Raw genomic sequence first — 27,053 nt, 5'->3', positions numbered from 1 at the left:
ATATCCCCTTCGTTATCAATTCTAAGAGTTTTAATTTTGTGCCCTGAAAGGTTTTTAGTTAATGTTTTAAATTCTTTAAATCTCTTTAGGATTTCTTCTAATTCTTTGCATTTTAAGAAGCAAATCCATGTTTTCCTAGAGAAGTCATCTATGAACAAAATATAATACCAGAATCCTCCAAGAGAAGGAATAGACATAGGCCCACCTAAATCTGAATGAATTAATTCCAAAACATTATTTGTTTTCCTAGTGCTATCATGAAATGGACTTCTGGTGTTCTTACCCAGAGCGCACCCTTTGCACATGCTTGAGTGGTCTTTATTTAGTTTAGGTAATCCAGTAACCATCTTCTCTATAGTTGATAAGGTTTTGAAATTTAGATGTCCTAATCTTGTATGCCATATTTCATTTATGTCTGCAGCTTCATGAACTAAGGCTTGAATAGGTTGACTAGATTCTGTATTCAATTCATACAAATATCCTTTTTTTTGACCAATCAACTTCGCTTTCTTAATTGAGGAGTTCTATGCCCAAGTAGATACTTTGTCATCCATGAATGCAACATAATGCCCATCATCTTCAAGTCTTGTAATTGAGATTAGATTTCTTTTAATTCCTAGTACGTAGAGTACACCTTTGAGAAGAAGAGTATTTCCTGATTTTAGTTTCAAGGTGCAATTTCCAATTCCTTCAACGGAGTGTGCTGAATTATCACTAATGGTAACTTCAACGTTAACCTTCTCTGATAGAGAGTCTAGTGTTTCTTTGTATCTTATTATATGTCTAGAAGATCCACTATCAATTACCCATGCTTAATTTGAAATTTCATTTGATAGTGAGGAGTACAATACACAATTCTCGGGTCATAGGTATCTTCTTTCCTAATAACATTTGTACAATTTGCTTGTTGTTTAGAATTTTTAGGACAATTAGATGTATAGTGTCCAAATCTTTCACATTTGAAACACTTTATTTTAGATAGATCTTTCTTGGGTTTCCCATTCTTTTGATTTCCCTTTTTCTTCTTGAAATGCTTCTTTTTGCTCTTATATGAGTTTGTATTAAGAACATGAAGTTCTTCATCTTCTATTTTCAGTTTCCCTCCTTTCTTTAGTTTTCTAGATTCTTCTTGAAGAAAATCGTTCTTAAGTCTATTGAAGTCAGGAAGATTATCTCTAGCACTTATTCCTTGTGCAAAAGTCTCCCATGAATCTAGTAATCCATCTATAGCCATTAGTGTTAATTTTGTATCACTAATAATGGTTCCGATACTTGATAGTTCATCTCTAATGTTGGAAACCCTTAGGAAGTAGGAATTCATTGATTCTCCTTTCTTTATTTGAATGTGATTTAGTTACCTTTTCAGTGCTAGAACCCTAGTTGCATTGTTGACCTCATATGCATTTCGTAATGCATTCATCATATCAAATGCAGTTTGATGTTTTGTAAGCATGGGTACGATATCATTTTTTACTCCATCTAATATGATTTGAATTGCTTTCCTATTTCTTTTGTTCCAGATGGATTTATGAGGTTCAACTGGTAATTGTTTGGATGCTTTATCAACGAATTGTCTTACATCATTCTCTTCAAGAATCATCATGATTCTGAATTTCCAGGCCTCAAAGTGTTATTTCCCATCAAACCTGTCCTCGGGTCTGATTGTGTATGCCATTGAAGATAGGAGGTAGTTGCTATATATATGAAGTCTGATAATTGAATTTTGCAGAGCCTAGGTTCAACTACCAGAGCTTTGATACCATGTAAATAATCTGCTAATTCTATGCTTTTGATTAGACTTATCAACAATCTTTATGGGGTGAATACTGAAATTCTCAAATTTTGATGCAAGGAGGAATGATCAACCTTTGATCTAATCTGAAATGGGAGTATCTCCACAATATATATTTGCTGGATATTGTTGCTTGAATGAGTAGACTGAAATGTAATTGTGTGTCCTCAAAACTACAACAATAACCTCCTTAAATATCAACACTAAAGGGTATGTCCCTCAAAGGGACATGTCCCTTCCTAAGTTAGCATTTATAACCTATCTAGAAGTCGGCGGTCTGCAAGGAAAGTCATAACAAGTACTAACTAACACAATGTGTTAGATTAGTTAACTATTATCAAACAACTCCTAAGAAGTCGTCGGCTCTCAAGAAGAGTATATAATCCAATGCAACACTTATGATATTTAAGGTAAGAAGGTCAACTGCAGTCTACACTTTCAGACCTGTAGATTATCGGGTTACATACTTAACAAATTGCATGATTAATAATTGTTATATCAAAATCAATCATGTATATATGTGTGCATTTAATAATATACATATACAATATTATGTATATATATATATCATTGTTGATTTACTAATTAATAATCATGTATTGTAATAACCATAGTCATAGCAATGTAAAAAAGAAGGATGGTAATCAAATGCTCAAGGCCAATAGGCCACTTATGCTTTTGATTTCATTAATAGGATTAATTTAACCAAAGCTACAATTCATCAACACTGACTTCCATGGGTTTGTAATGACTAGTTCATGGACTAGACAATGTTATTTTTTATTATGAATAGTGCACTTCTATATCAAATTATATAAATATGCAATACACTAGTTCATATAAAAGATGTTTTGATGCAGGGGCATCCGAGGGTCAAGGTTGTTGACTCACATATGGGTTTTGGTCGAGATTTACTTCTGGGGGTCATAACTTTTGACTCGGATGTGGGTTTTGGCTAAAATTTTACAAGTAGTTGCATTAGAAGGAGTTATTTGAATTGTTGATTGAACTCAACTCAATAGGTGCCCGTTTAGACATTTTTCTGAGAGCCTAAAATCTCATCTTGACCTCCGAATTTGGCTTTTTTTGTTTTTTCTAGTTTTTTTAGAAAGTTGTTTTTGTAATAAATCTAAAATTGTATTTTTGATTTCGTTGATTAGTTGGCAATTCGTCTTGCCTTAGTTGGGGGCTTTTCTTGGGAAAAATCAGGATTCATAGCATGAGTTTTAAAAATTACCAAAAATGGAAAAATTCGTTTTTCCCGAAAATCTGTCAAAAATGGTAATTTCAGAATTGTAATAAGTAGGTGTTTGTTTTCATTGTAGAGAGGGTGGAGTTGTGAAAGTTACAATGAAAAGTTATGGTATTCTGAAACATTTTTCTTGTGTCAATTTCTGAATTATTCTTTGACGAGATTGGGCTACATCATGGTTGGGATGGAATCACATGATACAAGAGTCAAGAAACAAAACAAGTGGTCACACTGGTATATATGTAGAGTTATATCAACAGATAGGAGGTTATAATCAAGTGGGTTGGCCCAACCATCTGGGAAATCTTGGCCATCAAAAATAGGCTTCCAACCCATGACGATATTGTTTGTCCTTCTCTTCTTCTTGGTTAGGACTCGGAACTAAATCAGAAAAACCACCTGGCCCAAAAATATCCATATTCTCTCAGACTTGATAGCAGTGGTGGAAATATAATGTTTATTAATAAATTAATTTCTAAATAATTCTCAAGAAATAGATTTATTTGTTGGGGCATAATTGATTTTTGCGTCAAATTATGGAAATATGGAAAGTAAAAATGCTCAACGAGAGTTTTCGTTTACTCTCCATAAATTTATATTTTTTAAACCAGATGTCTACTAGAACTAGTTAAATTAAATACTATATTCCCCTAGCATCAACAATTATTTCCATAGTGAACACGAAAAGATGAGACACTTACCAATCTCTCTCTATCAAGATGGCAGCTCCAAGACTTGCTAAAGCACCAAGAGCTCCACTGGCATTTATAAGACTGACCAGTAAAATAAAATTTAGTTGGTTGGTTGTTGAACTGGGATAAATAAGCAATACTGCTACTGCTGCCCCAGCTACAATGAAGGACAAGTTTTGGAGCCCCACCAGAACTTTTAATACCTGCATTTTGACATAACCAATAAATGTTCTTGCTATGAATAATGACTTTCATATGAAGACATTCATTCAGGTAGCACCTAAAAGGAATGTGTATGATTCATTCTTAAAAGACCAGATATGCAAATGTACATGAGCTTTGCAACTTTAGAAATAACTTTATGTAACAAAGACATCTCAAATCATGCAGACCTTGACATAGTTTGTTCTATCAATCCAATCACCAACACTAGGGCCAAAAATCGCAACAGAGGCAGTCTCCACAACACCATACACAGCAGGGAGAAGCAGGGAGCTTGGCCATACATCTAGCATGAATAACCCCACCGAGAATTCCCACATTCTGTAATTAAGACAAACAATGGGGAAAAAATTTCTTCTATCAGTTTTTTTTATCAATCTAAAATAATTAATTTGTTTAGAAATAAAATGATCACTTCAATCAAGACAACAACTGAAATTGTTGAAGATAGAATGAATTGTTAAAAAAGTGCATAGCTACCTTCAATAAAAAGTTCAATCAGGTAGGAAGCAATTATGTGGAGGCATCAGAAGAACAAGATTGTTTGGGAGATAAAAAGTAAAATTAATGCATATTTATACCCATCTTCTAAAGAGATAAAAGATGTGATACAACAGAGGGTTGGAAAGGTGCAGGGAGAAGCAGGAGAACAAGAGAAGCCATGAGAAAAACTAAATCATCAGGAGGGAAAACAATAAATTAAATACAAAAAGGCGTATAACTGTCTTCCATCTGTCAAGGAAAAGTTTACAAAAGCGGAAATAATATGCATATTTCAAGTTCAGACTTGGATGTGATTATACCATCTGCATAAATTTTTAACTCTACAATCAAGTCATAGAAATGTAGATTTAGATATTCAGAAATTGTGCACCAAAAAAGAAGCAGGTTGTGAAGGATTTCAACTTGAGTTCTCAACCATACTATAGAGTCATTTGTTCTTCCTGTGGAAAGTATATTTGATGATAAGATTTTCTCTAGATTTTACCTCTCTTTGTTCATGACACGTCACCTATACCATTGTATAGTTTCTACCCAAAAGAATACAGAACTATCATAGTCAGGAATAGATTTGACAAGTTATAGCTCATAGCACTGGACGTGGAAGCCTTTTGATTATTTCAAGTGGTATAATGTAAGGCTGGGGTTACAAGAAAGCTTAAAAAGAGATGTCTAGAATATCAATAACATTTTCACTCTTTTGGCTATCATTTTGAAGGTTTCTCATTGGTTTTCTAAAACATTTTCCTACCTTGTAGACTATAGAAAGACCTTTGAATCTTCTCCTACAAAGTGGTCATTCCAAAGACCACAGCTGATATATCAAAGCTCATTATAATCATCTTCATGGGGATTTATAGGAAGATCGATAGCCACCTTTGACTTCTAAAGGACTCTCTACCTTTCTGAAAGGCACTATTGGATTCAAGTGGGGATGCCATCTCTCACCAAATCTCTTTGGGAATCACATAGATGTGCATAAGTATTTCCTTCAAAAAAAAGTGTGTTGATGATAGCACATATTGGCATGCATTGATTATTGTATTTATTAGGATTTCCTCCTCTATTTTGCTTATAGTTTTATCCATACAAGTATATGAACTTAGCTTGAGAAAAAATAATTAGTTTTTAACCTTTGAAGCAAAGGTCACGATCATTAATACCTTTACAAATGCTCTATCTAGGTTCTATTCTTCTATTTAAAAAATCCTACGGGAATCACAACAGATCATACTGGTTTTTGAATCTAGTTAATACATCCAATTCTCACTATAATGCTAACTGCACAAGGGTCTTCGCAACATATATGGCTTCCTTTCTAAGTTAGAGTTCAAGTGCTTTCAGATACAGTTTTAGGATATCCCTTCAAAGGTGTTTCTTATAGGTAGCTATTAAACTCGCATTTATAATTTATGGTTGAATAATCAATGGCTCAATTTGGGATTTGGTTGACCTGGCACATTTTGAGAAGGTTCAAACTATCTTGCTTCAGGATATTATTTCTTGCAACAAAGACTTTTTAAATGTGTTTTTTCACTCCATGTTTTCTACCCAGCCCCTCTGTCTTGATAATAGCTTCAAACTAAAATGTATATCCTCATAGGCTTTATCTTGTGAGCCTGAAGTTCTACGAGATACTGAAATTCAGGTATTCTATTTGGAAAGGATCGTTGGTGATCTAAAAACTAAATTGCTCTCTCCATTACTTTGGCCACAGTATGGTGCCGCCAAAAACAACTATCCTTGAGTCCCAATGTATTAAAAAAATTCAGATCACAAAGTCAATTGTATCCCCAATCTCACACTACTTTTTTTAAAGGATAAGTGAGTAATGTTATTTCAAAAACTGGTGCAGCTGATGTAATTAACAAATCATTAATCTCTTTCTTTTCTAGCAACCAAATTAATTTATGAATTATTCACATCAATATTAATGTTCTCTTCTATTGATGTGTAATCTGAACTCTTCATCTCTTTTTCCAATATCATATATAGAATTAAGGAAATAGTGTATGGATCCCCTACCATTTCTTAGGTTTCCTCTTCTTCTCTCTTCAATAGGATGCAAAAATTACTATTTGTTGCTTGAAGCTACGAACTCCTACTCTGATATTCACACTTATCAACTGGGTCAGTCATCAACAAAAACATTGTTGTTATGGGCAAAGACAGTGATGTAGGTGCATTAACAATGCTATTTTCTCTATTGATACAAGAGGCATCTGCAATGGGAACTATAGAAATAGGACTTGGTAAAAGGATAAAATTCATCGATAGGAATAGACTCCACTCAACTAGGGTAGGGCTAATCTTCAACATCCATAGCATAACATCATGAGGTCGTATCAAGGCCAACATCATCTTGAAAGTTATTTGATAGCTTCACATAGAGATCCTAGATACCACAAATAGCAACATGTAGTTTCTGATTGATCGCCACATTAAAAGAAATAAACAAAGGTGCCAAGGTCTTGGTCATAGAGAGTGAGCAAGAAAGGGCAATTGTTCTTCCTCAAAGGGTCTTCCATTTTGCTAGTATGCAATATGAAAGCATGGAGAGAGATGAACATCAGAGGAGGCTAATTGGTTTGCGTGACTCAGCTTGTGTCTGATATCCACTTGACATTCCCCCCTCCTCGATCCTTGTCGACCACTTTTTGCCTTCCTTGTTGCCATCACCACCATGATTCCTTCAATACTTGTTACTTCATCTAAAATATGGACAAATCCATCCTCTCCCTTGGATGGTTCCTTGCAGGTTTGACCACCACCTTCTCCTTTCGAGTTAAAATTACTTTCAGCATCCACTTCTTATTTGATAACACCCTTCTTCCTTTAGATGAATTCCCTGCTCCACTTTATCCTACTACTAAAAGAATAATCCTCTGTTAATCAGCATAGCTAGAACCACTCCTACATTTTCTTAAACAATTAGAAAATTTCATCTGGAAACCTACATAGTTTTTCAGTCAAACCTGAATCTTTGTACTTCTGGATTGCTACAGGTTATCTTAAGATCCTTTCAGAGTTGACAGAAGTTATCTGATTCATTTTTGTCTATTACAGCAACAACTAAAAAGAGATGTAAACAAAATTTGGTTTACATCAATAAACTAAATTAATCTTATAATCTGTTATTGTTTAATTTTAGAACTTTTTCCCAGGGCAACAGTTGCTCTTTAAGTCATATTTTACAAAAAAATTCAACAGTTTCTATTATTTTCGAAGCATTAATATTCTCCCTGATTGCCCCTAGTAAACTCACAGTGCATCTTCTATTAGATTTTGTGAAACGTCTGAGCATAAATTGTGGAAGTTACTACTAAAAAATAGAGAAATTATGGTTGTCTTGAAACCGATAAAAGGAAGGGACCTTGAATGGATGTCTATTCTGAATCCTGATTTACCCTCACAAATAGATTCCATCCTTTAATATAACTTTGTTTAAGTTAGAAGTGTGGGCATGTGCTTGGGGTATGTAAACTTTAGCATGATGTTTGTCAAACTAAGTAAATGCTAAGCTTTCTATGAATGTCAGCACGAGGAAAAATAGAAAATGTCAAGGCTCTTGGAGCATAACACTGTCTAGATAGCATTCTGCGTTGAATCAATTTTGTTAGAAATCATATTAGCAAATAATGCACCCTACCTGCTTGAACCCAACCATAGTCCCCAACTTGTCACCGAAGGATTTGACCAACTCCCTTTAGGCCAGGGTATCGCTGAGAGAACCTCGTGCAAACTAAAATCAACTAACTCATATACACCTTACTTAGAAATAGCCTAAAGTTCAGAGCTACCTCTTGTGAAGTTGAGTACACGTGAAGTTGAGTACGCCCTTCTTCAATTACCCTGCAAATTAACTAACCAAATAAAATCTAATTTTACATTGACTAATGGTCAGTATTAAGATGAGAAATTTTTAGTCTCTTAGAAGGAATGGTCATGTCACATTTAAATCAATATCCTACCCAGAAATTGTGTTATCAATGTCACTGGCTACACAGTGAATGGTTTCATCCTTGAAGCAAGTAATGGCAACAGGAAAACTACTTAACAATTTGCTTAATGATAATTTATTTGGGAAAAATAGGAAACAATACATCAATATCACTTTGTCAAATGTGGGAAAACTTTTGGCTAAGAAATACCTTGGACTTGCACTGGGTTTCATCCCACCGCGAACCAGGACGTCATCATGCCTATTGGTCTTAGTTTATCCCAATACCATGACCCTTGCAAGGCATAATAATACAATGATGTAATTAAAGATAGTTGGGATTGGGTAGTTAAGTAGCGAGGGGATGTGTCGGTTGTTTTTCCTAACCAACCGACCACTATTTAAGAACATTGGAACATGAATGATGTACTTGTTTTTGTTAATCAATAAAATATATTGGTTTCCATCGCCAACTTTAGTACGTGTGATATTGGTAGTAAATGATTTGTGATGCTAGTATTACTGAATTCATGCTTTATTATTATGTCTAGTGGCCATTCTACATTTTGGTGTTGTTGCCTAAGTCGATCCTGGAGGTCATAAATTAGACGGAATGCAGTAATGGGCAAACAGTTTCTACCACGAATACAAGTAACCAATAGTGACGGAGAAGAGGAAATAAGAAGGGAAGATTAGGCGACATGAGATCTGTTGGTAGCTTGGAAAGTCTTTGTCAACCAATACGTGCCAAGGGAAGCCCAAGAGAGAGGTTCCAGAAAGCACAGTAGAAACAAACTTTCAATGCCACCTGTGGTGTATGACCTTCTTGGAGAAATCCCTCAGTTGTTGGCAAGTTACTTGGTACACGTGGAGGAAGAAAGAGCCAAAGTACAAAGAGAGCGGAGAAGGCAACAAGTGCTCCAACAAATGGTCGAAAGAAGTACATGAGAACTTTAGGAACGTGAAAATCCAAGGAGAACAAACGGGCAATAGAATAATCCATGCCCCTGCGTCTAAATAAGGATCCAAGGTGAGTACAAGAAGAAGAAACTGAGGGGGAAACTACTTTGTAGCAGCTCTTACGGTATAGGGAACATGAAGAAAGATGTTGCCATTTAAGAGAACTCATTAACCATACCCAAAATCTAGACCAAATTGAAGAGAATTTTATTGGAAACACAATAAAGGGCATAACCAGTTTGGCAATATCAAAAGGATGGGGTCAGAAGGAGGAGTGGATGGACCCCGAGACCCTGACACGAAGAGAACATCATTATACACAAGACCAAATCTCTAGTCATGAAGAGGAAGAACTAGGGGGAGAAGGAGAAGTCTCCAGAACAAGCACCCAAGAAACCATCTTGGTAGGAGGGAACACAGTACCAGCAGGAGGAAATGGTCAAAGGAAAAGCAGGAGAAGGATGGCCATAGAAAAGAAAAAACTTCCAAGATTTACAAGAGAAGGAACGGAGGACCCTGAAAGTCATTGTAAAACCTACATAACTGTATGGTAGGCAAATGGAGAAAATGACACTGATGAATGGTTAAAGGCATTTCTTGCCACCCTAAGGGGTATGGCTATTGATTGGTACACAAATTTGGAGGCTGGAAATAAGGCCACATGGAAGGATCTTCACAGCCTTCAAGGAAGAATTTAGACTTCTACGGGATAATGATGAGATCGTAATAGAGATATACAATATTAGACGAGGGAAAAATGAATCTTTAAGAGCATATAGTAGGAGTCTAAAGGAGTTGATAGGAAAACTGGATAACAAACCCGCAGATGGGCTAAAGTAAAGGTGGTTTATTGAAGGGTTAACTCGTCCCTATGGATAAAAATGAAAATTGTCCCACCATCATCATTTGCCGACACGTCTCCTTACGCGATGAATATAGAGAGTGAAAGAAAAACCTCTAAAGAAATGAGGCATGGAAATGGGAGCGATAGTTCTAAAGAAAATGGGGACAACTCTAAAACTATCCAAGCATTGTGAAAAGACGTGATAAGGATGATGAAGGAGATAATAGGAAGCAAGGAGGAGAAAAAAGAAGGAAAATAACTATGGTGTACAGAATGTCAAAAGGAAGGACACACAAAAAACACTTCCCCTAGAAAGGCATTATGTGGCATATGTCAGGTAATGGGGCACTCCATCAAGAAATGTCCCTACAATTTGAAAGCACACAATGCCCAGGTATTTTTTACTCGAGGAGAACCATCCACACCTCTCTCTACTCCTCCACGCAGCACAAACATGGAAGCATCACCTGGAGGGTACCAAAACAACAAGAGGGGTAGCAATAATAATAGTAATAATAACACACCAAGAAGTTGGATTCAGTACGACTCTAGGGGACAGCACATGATACAATGTAGGAGATGTAATGAATGAATGAATGAGGACACTTTTCCCGTGACTATCAGAGTGGAGGACAAAGTGTAGGGATGCTCTGCCAATGGTGCGGAACCGCGTAATCACGAGGATGCAATTGCTCCAAACATAAAAGTGTGAACATGTTGGAGGTGGCAGAACCAAAGGAGGAAGTATTATCCATCACCTGGATGTAAGCTAGAAAACTTAACGAAAAAGGAGAGGTTGGATGAAGCCAAGTGGCAATCCAATAATTCATTGATAAGGAAGGAAAGGTAAGTACTTCTAAACCTTCCTCCACCAAGCCCATCCTGGAAACTAACATCATGAAGCAAGTCCCGGAGCCCACTATACCAAAAAATATTGGGGATCAATTGAAGACCCTACTACACTTAAGGGTGGCAATAGCTCATGGAAACAGTACTAAGGAGGAACCATTGAAGGAGGAAGTAAAAGCAGGGAAAGACTAACTTTGTATTTACCATAGGGATGGGAAGGATACCGGTAGTGGTAGAGATGGAGATTATGAGGTACAAATTGACTAATACTACTGTGGATGGAGGCTAGGGTGTTAATGTCCTTGAAGAAATTTGGAAGGTCGTCAGGAAACCAACCCTTTGGCCACCCACTTTCTAGTTAGTAGGAGCTGATCAACATGGGATCAAGCCCATTAGGACCTTAATGGGACAAAAAGTGGCGATTGGGACACATCAGTTGGCGAGGGAAGCCATGTACATCATTATTGAGGAGAGGATGGTTAATCTCAGAAAACCAATAAGGGTTACAATGAATTATTAATCTCAATGAAGGCAAATCACAACTCGAAGAAAAATACCCTTTCCATCAAAGTAGACTGTTGGAAATACACAATTGACTTAAGGAGCCAGTCTATAAGTCAGGAGCTTGCATCTGATTCAGAAGCTAAGATAAAGGATGGCAACGGAATCAAGCCAAATGAAGAACACGTTCTACGAGTGGGAGAATGTTCAGCAAATGAAATAGGTTCCCTCAACGATTTGTTTCACTAGAAAATGGGGGACTATGAAGGGTTTCAACCAAATTGTAATATGTTGTGGAGTCAAGAAATGGAACTTAAGGAAGGTTATCCCTCAATTGATGACACCCCAACACACACATTCCATAAGGATAAAAGAATAGAGTATGAGGAGGATAAGATGGAGAAGTTGAGTTTACACGAAGTAGACCAGTCTAAAGAGACATTTATAGGAGACGATTGGGATTTTGTATTGAAAGCAATAGAATTTAGAATATTTTTTGAGTAAAAGGACGTTTTTGCATGGGCGTACAAAGACGTAAAAGTAGCGCCACCAGAACTGTGTGTCCATCAAATACCTTTAGTAGAAGGAGCAAGACCAGTATGCAAAAGGCCTTATTAAATGAATAAGAACTATGTGTCTGAAATTCAAGAGGAGGTAACTAAGATGTTAATAATATTCAAAGTACAAACCAGCAAGTGGGTGTCGTCCATAGTTATATCCTTGAAAAGGATGGGAATCAAATCTTGATCTGCGTAGACTTCAGGTACCTAAATGTAGTAACCATAAAAGACCCCTTCCCAATCCCCTTTATGGACAATATTCTAGAAGAAGTGGTTAGACAGGAAATGTACTCCTTTATGGGCAAGTTTTCAAGGTACAACCAAATTAGTATTGCCGAAGAGGATAAACTGAAATCCACCTTCGTAGTGGAGAAAAGGATATATTCTTACAACCAGGTGCCATTTGGGCTATGTAATGCACCAGCCACATTTCAAAGGATTACTCTTCACATCTTTGATGGGATGTCAATAGGAAATTTCAAGGCCTTTCTAGACGAATGGTCTATCTATAGCGGGAAGGAACACCACCTGAAGGTTATAGGAAAATGCATGGAACGATGCAAAAGGGTTAGGCTAGCATTAAACCCAAAGAAATGTAGATTCATGGTCCCCCAAGGCAGGCTCCTCAAACACATAGTATGCAAAGAAGGATTGAAAACGGATCTTGACAAAATCAAAGTCATTGTTAACATGGAAGCTCTCGTGGATGTGGCTGGTGTCAAATCAATTTTAGGGAATGTGTAATATTATAGGAGACTTATAAAGGGATTTGCAGAAGTATCCCTACCATTAGAGAAATTAATCAGGAAAGGGGAGATATTTGCATGGGGAAAGGACCAAGAGGAGGCCTTTCAAGAATTAAAGAGGCTAGTGGGAGCTCCAATCCTCATATATCCTGACTGGAACAAAAAGTTTCAAGTCCATGTGGACACATCTAACCATGCAATAGGCACCACCTTGGCACAAACTGGAAAGGAGGGATTGGACCATCCAGTGTACTTTGCTAGCAAGCTACTTTCAAAAGCAGAACGAAATTACAACACCACAGAGAGAGAAGCACTAGGTATGGTCTATGTAGTTCAAAAAGTTTAGAGATTATTTATTAACCACTCCATTTACATTTATTGTGGAACATCAAGCTCTCACGTATCTAGTTAACAAACGTATTATCCAAGGAAGAGTGAGTAGGTAGCTAATCATCCTTCAAGAATTTACTTTCAAAATCATAGTCTGGCCAAGGAAAAGCCATGTGATTGTTGATCAATTGTCTTGAATAAAATCAAGAGAAACTACTAGAAATGGAGTAAACAAAGACTTTCCGGATGCCCACTTGTTTCAAATGGTCTTACAATAGTGGTTCGAAGGTATTAGCCAATAATTATCAACTGCTACCTTTCCCAAAGAAATGTCAATTGCAGAAAGGAGAAATATTGTATTGACAAGTAATACATTCCAACTTACTAATGGGTTATTGCATAAGATGGGGCCATGTAATGTCCCCATTTTTCGCCAGCATCATAATTTCAGGGATTAGCCTATTATTGTGATCCTCATAGGCTAATATGGTGGTTAGAGGGTTTTATTGGGGAATAGCACTTTATGATGGGGCATAATTTCATAAATAATATTATAATTAAGTGAAAATATAAGAATATCTTTTATCCCACATTGGGGAGAAAAGTAGGTGAGCTCCTACAAGGAAAGAATAAAGGAGGCATGAGATGCTCTTTTCTTATCATCTGATTATTGTCATTTATATTTGATGAGTTGTGTGGAGCCAAGGGTTTCAACATTTTCCACTAGAGAATGGAGTTCTTTTGTAAGCCTCCATTTGCGCTGGTGAAATACCCAGTAAATTTGATATTGAGAGGACATCATACAGGTGTTCTATTCAGGCATATTAGTGAAAGATCCTTCAAGGGGCTGCAATTGTTGGAGAAGACAAATCAATCTTTTCATTGTGTCAAATTGTGTCAAATTTGTGGCCTAGGGCCAACTTCATGGAGTAAGATTGAAGAAATAAGTTGGATATTGCTACAGTATCGTTGCTACAACAACGCCAATACAGTAACGCTGCTACAGTGTCGTCGCTATAGCGATATGCTACAGTATTGTTGCTGCTAAAGGAACTCACTACAGTAAAACTCTAGATTATCTTGAATAGTTTCCAAGTTCATATCTATTTCATTTTGCATTGCATGGAGGATAGATTTGAATATCTTAGGGCATGTGTAACAATTTAGAAATCATTCGTAATCTTATTTATATCAGAGTTTTACATCAGAATTTGTTGCCCTAATGTCTTATTGTTGTAGATGCATATTTTCTTATTTGTAATCAATGATATATCTTTCAAAAAAATACAAAAGCATTTGCATCTTCATTGTTAGATGTTCTAGAGTTCTTTGCAAGCATATCTATCAAAGCTTGGCATTTAGAAAGAAATCAGAATTTAGATCTGCTATATATCCCTTGTGTGCAAAGTCTTTGACAAAATTCTCAAGTTAAGGAATCAAAAAATTATTTCAAAATTGTAAGGGATATTATAGTGGTATTAAAGCTTGCTTGCAAAGTGTTTGTTGAAATGTCAAACAACTAAATTAGAGAAGAATTTGGTGTTTGATGAAGTTATAACCTGTTGGGGATATTATAGGCCAAATGAGGTCTTAAGGAGGTGTGATGGAGGAAGAGATCCCTGAGGTTCTGAGGGAATCCCATGAAGGCCTGACAAGAGGTCATATGGGACCGGATGCAGTAGCCCGAAAGGTACTCTTGGTGGGACTCTAGTGGCCTACACTTCATGCAGATGCCCAAGAATGGGTCCTCAATTGTGATACATGTCAAAGGGAAGGAAAACCTCTCAAAAGAGACTTCATGTCGTTATTTCCATAGCAATGACAGAAGCTATTTGAGTGCTAGGGTTTAGAATTTGTGGGCCCTCTGCCTACTAGCAACACTCACAAAAGCAAATATATAGTGGTTGCAACAAAGTATCTCACAAAATGGGTGTAGGCAAAGGGCACTTCCAAACAACATGGCTCTAAGTATAGCCAAATTCCTTTATAAACAGATAGTGACTCAGTTTGGCATACCCCTATAGATAACAAGTGCAAAAGGACTACAATTTGTAAACTAGGCAATCAAGAAAATGAAATGTGAGTACCAAATTTTCCATTCTCTTTCCAATCCATACTAACCCAGGGCCAATGGTCAAGCGGAGATCACAAACAAAGTATTGGTAACAATTTTGTAAAAGACTTGTGGAGTGGAAAAAGGAGACTAGGAGGAAAGACTTCCAGCAATCTTATAGGCATACAGGACTACTTCCAAGGCCACCACTGGGAAAACCTCTTTCACTTAATGTACGGATAGGAGGCCGTGATGCCAGTAGAATATGCAATACCTAGCCTAAGAGTAGCAATTGAACACAGGTTAGGGGATATGGAGAGTTTAAGAGAACAACTCAATGCCTTAATAAAATTGGATGGAAGGACAATGGCTCAATGGGCTACCAAAGTGGCACAATGAAGACAAAAAATTTGGCATGATAAACATTTGAAGGAGATGAATGTTAACTGAGGCAATTAGTACTTAAGTATAATGGTAAGAATGAAATAAAGCCAAGTTCAAAGTACAAAGGTTGAGACCATATGGGATAATGGAAGTAAGGGAAAACGGAGCAATAAAGTTGTCAACCTTAATAATAATCCTCTAAAAGACCTAGTTAATGGGTCTAAATCGAAACCATATATAGAAAGGAAGGAGGATTTTCCTATTTATTCCATAGCTATAAACGAAGAAAAGCATGGAGAGGTAATAAAGGAAGAAAAAAAAAGGAAAGGACTAAAGTGAAAATAATAAAACCAAAAAGAAATCATAACATTGCCCCTTTGTATACAAGATGGAGGAGTAGCATTCATATTCCAAGAATTACAGTACACAAAAGAGTTAAGAGTAGGTAGAGGAGTTGAAGTCCGTAGGAGAGTTGCAGTACAAAAGGCATTCTTCGTACACACATTTGCAGTAGGAAGGAGAGTTGGAGTACAAAGGGGATTCTTCGTATGCATAAGCAATAGTGGCATGGGAGTACAAAGAATTGAAGTAAAAAAGGCTAGAGTACAAGGAATCAGGGTATGAAGAGGAAGAATCCCACTCGAAGGTAAGAAGGCTTCCATACCAACAGCAGGGATCAGAGCTTGCGTATGGCCAAAGGAAGGAGTCAAGTACAGGAGTGTTGTACAAGAATCAATCCAAAATATCATAAGAATTGATAGCAGTACAGACAACAAGAATTCAACCACGTACAAGTAGGAGGAAATCAATCGAGTTTGGATGGAAGGAGAACACCCACATACGAAGGAGAGATGACGTATGAATAGAGCATCACAAGAACTAATCGTTGTATACATTAGGAAGTAGTACATGAGGAATGCTATGAGTACAGTATCAAGGAGATAAATAGGCCATACCTAAGGGAGTTGTACCAAGAAGAAATTACCCACCAACACGTGGTAGGAGATAGTTACATGGAAGACAATCCAAAGGTTGAAGACACAACGACAATTCGGAGATTTAACAACAATTACAAGATGGTAAAGACAAGCATTGGTAACCCAAGTAGAGGAACAATTAGTGATTCAAGAAAAGACAAAGTCTTGCAAGTGAAGAAAATAGCCACAAAGAAAAACAAGGGGAATAATGCAAAAAAAGATTACAACCGCTAATGTCATATTTGAAAGTGTGGTAGGAAGCGAATGCAAGACATGGTGGGAAAATGCAGAGGAAAACCATGTGCTGAAGGAGGCACTGTGCAAGGCAAAGGTAGATAAAACCATTGTCATGCCTATTTTTTATTTATAAGAATTTGATCCTGTGTTGAGAACCATGGTTGCTAGATATGACAAAAAAGGGCATAAATCTGTGATTCTGTATTTTCAGCAAACCCTCACTATTTCATATTCTCCAAAAGAGACAAAGTATTTGGGGCCCTAACCATGGGCATGACGCAACAAAACCCCCCAAAAAAATGATAATGGAGGAGAAGAAAAAATGGCTAGGCCTCATGTGTAGGAGTGATCTTGCAGAATAGGAATGGGACAACATTTTGAGCAAGAATAATAGTCAAGGGTTGAAGAAAACATTTATAGCCAATGAAGAATGGAAGTGCATTGCGGACCTAGATGTAGTAACCCCAACAAGTTATAACTTCTTCAAACACCAAAATCTTCTCTAGTTCAGTTGTTTGACATTTTGTCAAACACTTTGCAAGCAAGCTCTAATACCAATGTAATATCCTCTTACAAGGAACTAATATGCAAGTGCAATTCTTTTGGTATTTTCAATGCAAATACATGGAAACTAGACATGAAATGCATACCTACAACCAACTGACATTTTGACAAACAATTGACATACAATAATGACTACAGTAATGCCAAAATTTGATTTTGAATTATAACAGCAAAATCATATGCTCATAAAGTACAATGATAACTACTAATAGTTACAAGAGGAACCTGATAATAGTGATGCCCAAGAATGGAAATGAATCAAAAGTAGATACTGCAGTGCGGCATCGTGCATGCGTATTGTAGCAACCAAAATCTATTCTCCAATTTAAGCACAAATGGAACTCCTGAATTGAAGCTCTCCTGAATACCAAATTCAATGGATATTTCACCACCTCAAATGGTTGCAACACTGAAGAGTTGACATTCTCCAATGGCTGACTGAAATCGGGAACCTTAGTTTCTTCTCCCAACTTAATATCAAATGCAATTCACAATAATCGGATGATAAACAATGAAGCTCTCACCTCTATTTATACTTTTCCTTCATCCTTCTAGAAGGAAATAAAATATTTAATAATTGCATTCTCTAGAAGTTTCTCCCTTTCCAATAATTAATGTGCTTTTAGGAAATTAAATTACTAGAAGTTTCTCCCTTCCAATAATTAATGCACTCGCTAGAAGCTTCTCTCTTGCAATACAATAATTAATTGTGCTTCTAGAAAATTAAATTACTAGAAGTTTCCCCCCGTCTAATAATTAATGCACTCTCAATTAATTAAATTATTTAAATATAAAGTCACCTTTTTATTTTAATTTATTTAATGGCTTTATAAGAAATTAATTTAATCAATTTCTCCTTATTTCTCCACTTGGCCTTCGGAGAATGTCAAGGCTAAGAACTCCACTAAGATGCTAAAAAGATGGGGACATTATAGAAAGAGAAAACTCATGGGTGGAAACCGCATGTCTGACATTGCCATCTGGATGTTACCCATAGTAAATGGACTTCTAACTATTGGGCATGAGTCCTTTCAGAAAGGTTAAGGGATATCTTGTCATTGAAGCATAAAGCATTTTTCATGCCTCATCATTCCATAGCCCTATTTCTCAAAGCAATTCAAACATAGGTGGCATCGGAGCATAGAAGGACATTCATACCAGGAAACAGAGTAGATCCTTATAAGCCCACCATGGCATATTGGTTTCACATGGACATATTTGGAATAGGGCCTAGAGGGAGGTAGCCAAGGAAGAAGAAACTAAGGCAGATGGTGGTTACAAAGACTTTTATTTAGACACATAACACAAACCAAGAAGATGAAATTTTGGAGGAAGGCACAAGTACAGAAGCATCTTCTTTAGACTCCCATAAAGAAAAATTTCAATGAAGTCACCTCAAATGCACACCTGAAGAAGTCACTTTCTTGCCACCACTTTCTTGCCACCAGAAGGACCATTTCCTAGAGCCATACCAAAGTATGTCGAGATTCACATACAAGAAGACGTAGAGATGAGGAGGCACTATTGCACTAATTGGCCACAACAAAGGAGATGACCGTACAGTGGAGGCAATGGCATAGGAAGGAATTTGTACGCAAGAGGGCCATACAGGAACCCATATACATAAGGTAGCAACAGAGGACAAGGGTTGCACGGAAGTTTGTACGAAAGATCATAAGCAGACAGAAGGTACACAGGCAACGCAAGATGAGGTAGGAAAGGACAAAGATGGTGCGAAGGAGGTATTCAGTATGGCAGGCGCAACAGACAAGGATGAGAGGGTAATCAATACACAAGGATTAGGAAGTAAGCAGTTGATTCCTCAGTGGGGGAAAAAAGAATTTAATTTCCAGTAGTAGCAAACTTGGTTCCTCTAGACCAGCTAGCTCACACTAAGGTAATCGACCTTCGATGCCACAAGAAGACAACTGCCCAGAGGGTGAGATTGGAAACACCAGCAAGCATTGAAGTGGCTCAACCAATTGCCTTAGTGGTACAATCTATAGGGAAGAAAGAATCCCAAAGTGGGGAGCATATGGAAGTAACCGACCTTGAGGAGGTAACACAGGTTGACAACTCAATATTGGACGAAGTTGAAAAATTGCTAGGAAAGTTTGAAGTGATAGCTCAACCTTCATCACCTCCCTTGGAGATCGAAATTGAAGACATAATGGAAGCACAAACCGAGGAAGCACACTGAGCACTTGGAGCCATTAGAAACAAAAGTGACAAGATTGTCACTAGAGGACAAAACTAAGATGCTTCTAAGGAAGTTATACGGGATGGGGCAAATCACCAAGGATATTCTCAAAGAGGCCAAGGAGCATAACCTGGATACCATAGTTCGAGCAGCAGAGTCCCTAGTGGCATTCATGAAGAAAGACTACCATACAGACTAGAGTTTACTCATGCAAAGTGGAGTCGAGCATGAGGAGGTAGTTGGCATATGGAAGGCTGGACATACCATACCTACAATGACGGAGCAGCCACCACTTATGTGGTCACTTGCTCAAATGGAGGAAGATTTTAGAGGGACATTCATGGAGCTTCAGCAAGAAAAGGAGTTGACAAGAAGGATGAAAGTAGAATGGGAAGCAAAGAAAGCAGCCTAAGAAGCGGGAAAGCAGCTCAAGGTGAGAAATTGGCATCAACCTATTGCAAGGAGTTCAAGCTAAGTAGATGGCTGCAGAGCGAGAGGTATGACATCTTTGTGAATGGGCATCCAATCCAGGGACGTCCTTGCACCCTACTTCTTGAAGTATAGTTTCCTTTTGGTTTTTGCCAGGTAGGCATCTGGAAGACGACTTCTTTTTTGGGGGGGATAGATGTAGGGCAAAATAATACAATGATGTAATTAAAGATAGTTAGTTGAGGTTGGGTAGTTAGGTAGTGAGGGGATGCATTGGTCGGTCTTCCTAGCCAACCGACTACTATTTAAGAACATTGGAACATGAATGTTGTACTTGTTTTTAGTAATCAATAAATGTACTAGTTTCCCTGACCAACTTTGGTACATGTGATATTGGTAGTAAATGCTTTGGAATACTAGTATAGTTGAACTCTTGCTTTATTATTCTGTCTAGTAGCCATTCTACAACCCTTTAGATAATACGTCCGAAGAAACATTTCACTTATAATATTCAACTTTCCACCATGTATAATCAATTGCACCTAACAAATTAATAGTCTGCTCATGTGTAACCTTCCTCCTTGCATAATCAATGTTGCCTAGAAGGTTAAAATTCTGTCTAAGCGAGCAAACTAAGAGAAAAGAACATTTGAAAATCTTCTTTAGATTTTATAAAATGTCCAGCATAAATTGTGGACGTTACTACCATAAAATCTAGAAATTATGGTTGTCTCAAAACCAATAAAAGGAAGGGCCCATGATGGATATTTACTCTAATTCACCCTCGCAAATGGATTCCATGCCTTAAGGAATGTACTTGGGGTATATAAATTTTAGCATGGTGTCTGTCAAATTAAGCAAATGCTAAGCTTTCCCTGAATAATAGCACCGGGAAAAATAGAAAATGTCAAGGCTCTGTAGGAAAACACTATCTGGATAGCATTCCCGTTGAATCAATTCCTCGTTGAAGCTTTGCAAAAAATTGAATGGAAGAAGCTAATTACAAAAAAATGAATGGATTGTGGAACACTGATAACACTGAGAAATCATATTACTAAATGATGCACCCTACCTGCATGAAGTAATTGCCGAAGGATTTCATCAACTTCCTTTGGGCAGCAAAACTATGTCAGGGTATGGCTGGGAGAAGCTCACGCAAACTAGAATAAAGCAACTTATATACACCTTACATGGGAATAGCATAAGGTTCAGAACTGCCCCTCATGGAGCCGAGTATGCCCTTCTTCGTATACCCTGTGAAGTAAGAAACCAAATTAAAATAATTTTACATTGAGTGATAGTCCGTGTTAAGATCAGACTATTTTAATTTCGCAGAGGATACAGTTTAATTTCGCATTCAAAATGAGATTATATCCAGGATTCTTGTTACCAGTGCCACTGGCTACATCGGGCAGGGTTCCATCCTTACTGAGGCAGGTAGTGGCGACAGGCAAACTGCTTCACAATTTGCCTGATGCTAATTTATTCTGGAAAATTAGGAAACAATACATGGATGGCACCTTCCAAATTTTAAAAACATTTTGGATAAGAAATGTCCTGAACTTGCACCGGGATTAATCCCATTCTGACCCACGAGATCGTCATGACCCTTAAGATAACTCCTAATACATACCTTCAAAGAAACTTTCAACTTAACATTTTTTTGAATCGTCACCAAGTATAATCAATTGCACCTAACACGTTAAGGGTTCGTTCGAGCATAGCCTTCCTCCTAGCATAATCAGTGTTACCCAGAAGGTTAAAATTCTGACCAAGTGAGCAAACTAAGAGGCAAAAAAAACATTTGAAGATCTAAACCTTGATACCAAACAACATATCAACCGCTAAAATTTGATAAAGGCAAAGAGTCAGATCCTATCAAGAAGCTTGTTCAAATGCATAAAGCCAAAGAATTATCAGATCAAAGGGAGATAGAAAGAAACTGCACTTGGGTCATGACCATTTCATGTTATGTTAAAATACCTTGCTCCCCATCTCCCTAGAAAATGACCCAAATAAAGATATCTCAAGATGTGAGCAGGCACTTCAATTCCGCGCCCATTTTGTGACTCCACATCACAATCCCGACTGCCTGATTCTTTTGTATGTGAATTATTAGTTGTTGCCTCTATAATTTCTTCTTCTTCCAAATCAGTTTTTCCCTTAGGCACAAGATGCTCCTCCAGATCTGCCATATATGATCTTCTAATAATACACCAATTCACAGTTTCCAAATATACTTACATAAACACTCTTAAGACCACATATTGCACATCCTGCTTGCCAAATTTGATTGACCAACTTTAGCTTTTAGCTGATAAATCAGGAATTACATGCTGGGTAATACTCGTTATAAATCAGAACCGACCTGAGATGAACTGAAGCAATGCGAAAAACCTCGTTATTATGTCTCTAAAACCATAATTTAATCTTAGCTTGAAACGGTTTGCTGATTAGCTTTCATACATGACCACCCAGGATTTTTAACAATTGTAGAAGCTATATAGTTACTATCCTCTAGAAGAACGTACATGGACTGTATCCATACGGACAAAACCATGTTCCATGGCTGGCTTACTGTTGCCACAGAGATATGTTTTGACTTGTAGATCATATATATGTAGCTTCCGTTTTAGGATTGTTCAAAGTACCTAACAAGAAAAAATATAGGTGCCTTTGTATTTTGCGCAACTGGTTGATGTATTATATATATTCAAATATGTTTCCCAAGATTTTGAGGTAAGCCGTTTCCCGCATGACTTAAATAGAATGCATATATTTGCATGCAGAGATTATAAGTATTTAATTGTTTTATTTTAATGTTTTATTTTAATTAATAAAAATCTGTCGTACAAGAGTGAGAGGAATCTGAAATATATAATTGAAAATGTTTGACAGTTGACTGATTAATTATATTTTGGGGGCATATATTTTTCATTGGAATTTTTAAATGAAGATCGAAAACTATTTTTCTTTGATGATGGGATTGGAGTTGAACAAGAGCTCTTTGAGCGCTAGTCCCTGGAGCTCTTTGAGCGCTAGTCCCTGTCTCTAGAGAAATAAATTGGATGTAATATTTGTTAAAATTATGGTTTTGAAAAGAGAAGTTATAAATTTTAGCAAATTTATATTTTAAATTTTAATTTTATAGAATAATGTGGCGACTACTCATTGTCTAAAAATATACAACATATTGTAATGTATTGTAAAATTGCGAGATTTGAATGAATAGAGTTTTAACTAACAAACTTAATTTTTAAAATTTTATTAGATAAGTTAAATTTCGAGATTAATTGTTTTTTTTTTTTAATTGATATATAGTAAAGTTTATATATATAAAGCAATACAATTCTTAATAGCAATAATATATTTTAATAAAAAATCAAATTTAGTAATTATTGATTTATATAAAACTAATTTTTAAAATAATATAAAATATATTAACATTTTTAAATACTATATTCAAAACTAAAAATTGTGATATTAATATTGATAAGACATTATTTTTGTTGTGAAAGATAAAAACATGATTTTTTATTAATAAATCTAATCAACTTGTGACAAATATTTAAAAGATAAAGTTTTAATTATTTTATAACTGTAATCTGACAAATATACAAAAGATAGAGTTGTAATTAATAATGAAGTTGTCACAAATATGTAAAAGATAGAGTGCAATTAATGAATTCATTAATGCATGTTAGAAAATATTTTATTTTTTGCAATGGAAAAATAAAATAAAGCCCACCAAAAATGTAATGGACCAATTAGAAAAAGGTAATAAATCAACATAAATTAATTTTAAAATAAAAAGTTTGTTGAACTTTAAGAATAACTTTAGATATAGAATAATTCTTGTCAAAAATTAATAGGAAGGGGGGGTAAAAAGAAACATTAGTACCCTGCCTATAAATAGGGTGCCCTGCCTATATTTGTTTAAGATTTTTCTTATTCATATTTTAGATAAGTTAAGACTTATGTTTGGAGGGTTGGAAATGGGATTTTCATTTTTATTCCATTACCTCTTTGTTTGCACAAACTTCAAAGAATCTTATTAGTTTATTTCAAGCTTGCAAGACTTACATCAAGGATACTTAGTCTCACCCTACATGTTTATCACTCATTACAACTATAAATATGGAAATTTAGTATGAATTGAGAAATGAAAATTTGAAAGGTCTAAATATTAGCTTGATAACACCTTACTATTTTGGGAAGGAGTCAATGTTTGTGAGTTCAAAAGATTATAGGTCGGTATTGTGGGATAATCCTACTCCTAAGCAGTTAAAAAAATGCTAAAAAATATATGTATTCAATTTAGTTTTATGATATTTTATGTTTAAAATTTTACAATATAATATTAAAATTTAAATAAAGAAAATGGAAAGAACTATTTAATAAATTAATTTTATATTAGTATTGGATGAATGAAAATAATATATTTATCAATTCAAATATTTAACAAATAAGTATTTTTGCTATTAAAGTTTCTAATTTTAAAAAATAAAAATAAAAAAATTCTAATTCGTTCAAATACAATTTTAATCACTAATAAATAAAAATTGATGAAATAACACTAATGTCAAATTATTGATTAAATCAAAATTAATGCACTTTAAACAAATGTATAACAAATGTGGTCAAAATTTGGATAAGTGAAATCAATTCAAATATTTTATAAAAAAACCTATCTCACAAACTCACAAATTCTCATATAAGTCTAATTATTCATCCAATTAAAAGCTAGAGATTTAATATATAAAAATTATAAAGTTAAAAAAAATGGCATATATTTATTAGTTTATATGAAAAATCAAATGAAATGAATTTTAATTGGTAGAATGGAGCTTATTTAATAACTAGTTAACATTTGTAATTCAAAATATGACACAACAGTACTTAGCGGACAAGTACTAATAAGACTATATATATCTTCCTAAAATCCGTTATTGTATTTGTCGGAGGCACATACTATTGCAATCATTGTGCATAACCAGTGATTAATTCTTCCTATTTTAACCAATGAAATGTAAGTATTTTTATAATTAAGTTAATCCTTTGATTTTTTCTAAAGTTTATATGTCAAATCTTAATTTCTAAAATAATGAAAAATATTTTACTTTAGTTTGATTGGCTCATATTATTTGAATCCTATAGCAGCAGATTTCCAGGAACCACTGCGCTATATTTAAGGATAAAATATATATAATATCAAACTCATAAAACTTATTAAATATTTTTTTTAGCTATAATAGTTACATATTATAAATTTAAAAATATTTTTATGTTAGAAACTATTATTTGATATATGTAGGTTAAATGATAATTATTTTTAATCTTAATAATTTAAAGAGAATAAATGAATTCTAATATTACACTTATTTTTAATTATTATTTTTTATAAATTATTATTCTTCAAATATTTAAATATGTATGAAGATAGTTCTTTTTAATCTTAAAAATATTGATTCAATTATATTAAATTAACATCATTAGAGCTCACTATTAAATTTTTATTCTTAAACTATTATAACTTACCTCGACTCACTATTCCCTAACTATTAAATTTTTAATCTTAAACTATTATAATTTTGGCAAATACAGCCACTACATGACACTTGTCTTAAACTTGTGTTTGTATCGAATTTAAACTCTATTTTGATTTCTTTAATTTCATTTGAATGTTATAAAACCATTAATTATTTATATGTATCATAATTTGATAAAAAAAAATACATAATTAGTCATATGTATTCATGATAATGTCATTTACAAGAAATCTAATAAGATTATAATTTCATTGACATTATAAGCTTGAAAGAAATGCATGTTCATTACAAGTATCAATAATTAATTTTGAGTCATATATTGTACAAAATATGATTACAAATATAATAGATAATAGTATAATACATGAATAATCTTTCTTGTTAAAATATTAACTATATAATTATTTCTTATAATAGATTACATAATTTTATTTTCAAAATTTCAAAATAAGAAATTTGGTGGAAAGTTTAACCAACCAATCTATAGCTACCAATCCAACCTAAAAGTCAATTCACACACTCAACATCCTTCCAATCATGGGAGAACTAAAATTCTTCTTCTATTGAAAGATATTCATTGTCCAAAATTGGTTTGTACCATTCCACGCAAAGATGGCATTGGTTTGTCCTATTTCGTGCAAAGGGAGCACATTGTACTTCAAATGAATAAATATGAGTCCATGTGTACCTTAGATCATGGATATTTTATAATAAAATACTTACAAATTTAATGAACAAAATTATATTTTGGTAAATGGTTCTTTACATAAAATTTTAGGTATAATTTAAGGAAAATATTATTTTTTCAAATTTATGACCTTTCTGATGTAGTCAATTTTTTTTAATAATTATATTAATTTAATTAATTACTCATTTTTTAACTATTTTTTAATGCTAAAGATTTATATTATTAATATTTAAATTTTATAAAATTTATTTTTGTTTTTTATATAATTATGGGTGAATAATTTTTTATGTATAAGAGAAAAATAAATAGTTTACTTCTTTTTTTACTATTATAAATATATTATCATTAAATCTTAAATTTGTCTTTTTTGTATGTGCAAAGAACATGATTCCTTTATCACTTTAAACATACAATCACACTCATACAATTTAATAAATTCAATTTTCCTTCTTGAACTAGAAGGTAGGTATGATTTTAGTGTTGTGGGTCTTATTCCAACTTTTGAAGATTTAAATTTACCTCTCTCAAAGCTAACAAGTCTAGAAAGTGACCACACAAAATTGAGCATCTAGGATCTTGTTCCTTAGGATGTGCCATGGGACATTAATGATCATTTGATAGCCTAATCAAATGAACATCATATTTCATCAAAGAAAATTATTTGGATCAATTCAAAATGCATTGGCCATTGTATCACATCTTGCTTCACAAATAGTATACTTGGAGTTATAAGAGCACCTTGAACATTTTTTCTGATATCTTTGAGCTTGTATAATCAACAAC

The 27,053-nt window shown here is 34.8% G+C and overlaps 1 protein-coding gene across 1 annotated transcript in view; it reads right to left on the bottom strand.

Moving 5' to 3' along the window:
- The window catches only part of LOC149550420 (solute carrier family 40 member 1-like), a 129,671-nt gene extending 106,885 nt beyond the window's left edge, over positions 1-22,786 (bottom strand). Inside the window, exons 1-3 of the mRNA XM_089793439.1 lie at positions 22,017-22,786; positions 4,129-4,279; positions 3,746-3,939 (exon numbers count right to left, since the gene is read on the bottom strand). Coding sequence (XP_089649565.1) covers positions 3,746-3,939; positions 4,129-4,279; positions 22,017-22,228 — 557 coding nt within the window. The 5' untranslated portion in view covers positions 22,229-22,786. The remainder of the gene's footprint in view (positions 1-3,745; positions 3,940-4,128; positions 4,280-22,016) is intronic.
- Between the last annotated feature and the right edge of the window lie 4,267 nt (positions 22,787-27,053).

The sequence above is a fragment of the Cupressus sempervirens genome, chromosome 7 (assembly GCF_028749045.1).
Source record: "Cupressus sempervirens isolate cs-2001-9-10 chromosome 7, ASM2874904v1, whole genome shotgun sequence".
In the NCBI taxonomy this organism is placed as follows: Eukaryota; Viridiplantae; Streptophyta; class Pinopsida; order Cupressales; family Cupressaceae; genus Cupressus; species Cupressus sempervirens.
The sequence above is the reverse complement of the archived record's forward strand: the minus strand, read 5'-3'. Positions and strand labels throughout refer to the sequence as shown.